General features: G+C 33.1%; 1 protein-coding gene across 1 annotated transcript; it reads right to left on the reverse strand.

The window, feature by feature from the left end:
* Positions 1–2,755: 2,755 nt before the first annotated feature.
* On the reverse strand, positions 2,756–3,788 carry LOC111888218 (transcription factor CSA). Its single transcript, XM_023884353.3, has 4 exons — positions 3,766–3,788; positions 3,607–3,660; positions 3,357–3,505; positions 2,756–3,269 (listed from the first exon to the last, which is right to left on the reverse strand). Exons 1-4 carry the CDS (start codon positions 3,786–3,788, stop codon positions 2,899–2,901), a joined length of 597 nt encoding a protein of 198 aa, XP_023740121.2. The 3' UTR covers positions 2,756–2,898.
* Between the last annotated feature and the right edge of the window lie 406 nt (positions 3,789–4,194).

Consider the following 4,194-nt stretch of genomic DNA (forward strand, 5'->3'; position numbering starts at 1 on the left):
TCCAAATGCATGATGTCATGCAACCCAAATGGACCATGCCGGGTCGGGTCAAGTCTTACAAATTATAGTTATGGACTTAGACATTAATCCAACATGTATTTATGGTTATGTAGTGGAACTCAATTATTAATTGGGTGATGTTTGATGTTGACAGTTCGGGAAACTATCAACCAGCACTAGAGTTTTGTCTGTGGGACTTCAGCAGTACCAGGTGAGTCTTCTCACCATACCCATGGGTCTAAGGTACCAAGGCCGGCCCATTATGTGATTATGATATATGTGTTAGCCATTCTGTGTTTTGTTATGATATGTGATTGTGTGTTTTGCATGAAGACCTCGGGGGAGAGCCCGTGGCATTGGATGTAAAACCATACGGCGTAGCCCATGGCAGTCCTTGGTAAAGACCATGTGGGGTAGCCCATGGCACTATTACAGGTTTTATGTATGCATGGCTTATGTGATATGTGTGTAGCTTTTATAGCTAACAGGATCTGTGATATGTGGATTGTGTGTATGGTATTCTCTGGGAAACTCACTAAGCTTTGTGCTTACGGTTACCAGTTTTGGTTTCAGGTACTTCATTTTCAAAGGAAAGGGGTCAGCTCAATCGCAGCGCATCACACTATGTTTTCCGTACAGGAGGTCTTTGAGATGATACTCTGATATTATTTTATGAAAACATGCCTGATAATTGACACACTGATTTTGACATGAGATATTATTATGAATGTTTTATACTGATGGTTTTATGTAATAACTTAATTAAAACGAAATTTTTTGTCTGTATTTTTGGGACGTTACAATGATGTAGGTAATCGATTTCCAAAGACTGACAACATTATCGATCCTGATAAAAGATATGAAACGTGTTACCGATCGTGGTGGAGGTTGAAGAATGAAGAACATGGGGAACGAGTTTAATTGTTTCATTGGATGTAAAAGGTGGTTGAAGGAAGGACGTGGTGAAGGAGTTGAACTGCAAATACAGTAGATACTCGAATTCTCTCAAATGCCGTTAACATGGATCTATTTGATTTTGCCTCGATTTTACGCATAAAATGTTATACAATATGTTGATGACGAAAAAAATGGTAAAATGCTCTCTCTCTCTCTCTTCATATATATATATATATATATATATATATATATATATATATATATATATATATATATATAGGGTTAGGTTATTTTGTTTTCTACATTTATTGTGTGCTAGAATACACCAATAGGAATTTAATAAATTAAATAATTATTTAATTAAATAAATATAAATATTAAATGATTTCCATAATTACATGTATAATAAATGATATTCATAATTATAATTCTCTTTTTATGGAAACTAGTTAAATCCGTCATTAATGTCAGCAATAGTTACAAATTAATTTGTTATCTATTATAATCGTAAAATAGAGTCAGAATACAACATTTACCTACTTTTATGTATTTTTTATAATAAAAAAAAAGTTAATTTATAACTAAAACGTAATGAACAAAAATTTTGGACTTCTCTTCACATTCTTTAAAAAAATAATAATAAGTTTCTAGAAAAGAAACATTAATGAGTCAAAGTACCTAATAAAAACATATTGTTCGAAAAAGATTTTAGGGATGAAACGTGGCCCACAACAGAAACACGTTTTATGTGTCATTGTTTCTATTTTCTAGAGATTCTGTCTTTTTTGTTATGTTATTATGTGTCTTCATGTGGTAATTTTGAGGGAGAGCGTGCACCTTGTTTTATGCTCCTTGTTTCTCTTTTCTTTCGGTTACAACACCTCGTACAACTCTCACACGATAATGTTAAACCCACTCACACCATTAATCGAAGTTGATTATAACTTATAACTGTGACAACATCATCGCATACATATATATTGTTGACTAAATTAACAAAGAAATGAAAACAAAGCAACATACACATTACTACTAATTAACAAGTTCTTAACTCTAAATAAAACAACCTCAGTTCCCGATTCCAAGAAAGTCAATAAACGGTGGTGACAACGGTTGATTGATGGTGGTCTGAATGGTAGTGAAATGATTGCTTGTTGCGGTGTTCAAGTTAATGTCATTGGGAGGATTAGTGAATGAGAGACGGACTTCCGCCATATAACCATCGTCTGTCTCCATTGCTTCATTGCAGTAATCACCGGTTCCACCACTACCACCACCATCAGCCACCGCTAGTGACATCTTAATCTCTTCCCCACTACACTCTGCAGAACAAAAGATAGTAAATATTATCAGGAACAAGTATATTAATTTAATTTCAAACAGTCATAATTTTTGTTAAAATGAATTGTAAAAAAATGTTTTGGTCTTCGTTTAGTATACCATTTCAACTATTTTCCAATTTAATTCCACTTTTAGTGTAAGTCAATTCATATCAATCGTTGGTAAAAAGAATAATAAATAAATAATAAAACATTAATGTTATCTTCAAATATGATTTTAACTATCGAACATGCTAAAAATAGAAACATCACATTTAAATGGCTAGAAGAGCCATTAAAATAGAGAGTAATAATTAAAATGACAAATACAAAATATCATCTTTTTTTGAAGATGTGAGAAAATAATCATCCCGTTTGGTTAAAAAAAATAAAAAAAAATAAAAGCTCAGCATATGAATAATTTTACAAAAAAAAAATACAAAATTATGCATATTTTGCAAAAAGTTAGCTAGAAAATTAGTTTTACAAATTAAAATAATTCTATAAAATATTCTTTTTTTTTAGAATAAATTGGTGGTTCATCATAAATATACACAGATGATCAATTAATGATCATTCAATGTTATAAATACCTTTCATTTTGGTATGTTGATCAATATATATTTCTAAAAATCTATCATTTTTCTCTAAATAGTTATAATGAACATAATTTATAATGTGTCTAACCTGAATCGGGTGTATTCATGCATAACATACTTGTATCCTCGTTAATCACAGTTGATTTCCCCATGAGAGTGATGGTACTACTAGAACTGCCATTGGTACTATCACCTGAAACACAGCGAAAAGAAGAAGAAGAAGAAGAAGAAGAAGGAACCCCGACGATGTGTTTCCGTCGCCGGGATGTCAAAACGTGCCAGTGATTCTTGATTCCGTTATCAGTTCTTCCGGGAAAGAACTTAGCGATGTGAGACCACTGGTTGCCGAACACCATGTGAGCCGCCATTAACGTCTCATCTTCTTCTCTAGTGAACATTGACGTCTTTATTTGTGGATCTAACTGATTCACCCATCGGAGCCTGCAACTCTTCCCTGAATTCAGCATGACATAGCACATAATCAAAAAGAATAAAAACATATGTATACAATCCATGAATTATTTGAAAAAAAAAAGTTCACCGCTTCTTCCAGGAAGTTGCTCCGATATCATATTCCAGTTTTTCGGCCCATGAAGAGCGACAAGCTCTCTTAATTTACGGTCCTCCGATGGCTTCCAATGGCCTTTCACAACGAACTGCCGACGTGAATCGTCGTCTTCTCCATGTTGACTGTGGTAAACAAGATTAAAAATGTTGCCTTTAGTGTTTTAATCAAATACCCATGTGAAATTCTGGACAAATGTCGGTTCTTTTTGTATCTTTTCGCATACCTATTTGGTTTTTCTTCACTCTTCGTCATTTTATCAAGAACACCAGGTTGAGAACTGCAAATTTTGAAAGTAAAATGTGATCTTATTCTTATGGTTATTTGATCATAAACCCGATTTAGATTTTGAAAGAATTGATGCAAAGTTGAATCGAGATATTACCTTGGAGCAAACGACACTGGCATGGTGGTGGATGTTGTTGGGGAGTTCGTGGTTCTTCTCCTATTAATAGAGAAAAAGTTCACACATACACACGTGCAAAGAGACTCATGAATTTAGGAGAGAGAATGTTCAAAAGATATGAATACACATGATGCATGGATATCGATAATCAGAAATTCTAAAAAGTTAATTTGTATGAGTGTTTAGGGTGGTAATTTGGACAATTATGTTGTGTTTGTGTCTGAAATGATACGACACTGATACGGTTTTAAGTAATATTAACAAGACACGACATGATGTCGTGTTTTTTAACGAATACGAAAACGAATTGATTAAAAAACGAAAAACATGACATAGCACGACAAAGACAACATATGATAAAATTAGTTTCTTTAATTAATATTTAATCATACATAACGCAACAAACAC

The sequence above is a fragment of the Lactuca sativa genome, chromosome 4 (assembly GCF_002870075.4).
Source record: "Lactuca sativa cultivar Salinas chromosome 4, Lsat_Salinas_v11, whole genome shotgun sequence".
In the NCBI taxonomy this organism is placed as follows: Eukaryota; Viridiplantae; Streptophyta; class Magnoliopsida; order Asterales; family Asteraceae; genus Lactuca; species Lactuca sativa.

What these genes read in the sequence shown, in the direction of transcription:
- LOC111888218 (XM_023884353.3), bottom strand. Translation starts at nt 3,788, where the DNA reads ATGCCAGTGTCGTTTGCTCCAAG. An exon ending in CCAGTGTCGTTTGCTCCAAG is followed by an intron (nt 3,661 to 3,765) that starts GTAATATCTCGA and finishes CAAAATTTGCAG; the next exon opens with TTCTCAACCTGGTGTTCTTG. An exon ending in AGTGAAGAAAAACCAAATAG is followed by an intron (nt 3,506 to 3,606) that starts GTATGCGAAAAG and finishes TGTTTACCACAG; the next exon opens with TCAACATGGAGAAGACGACG.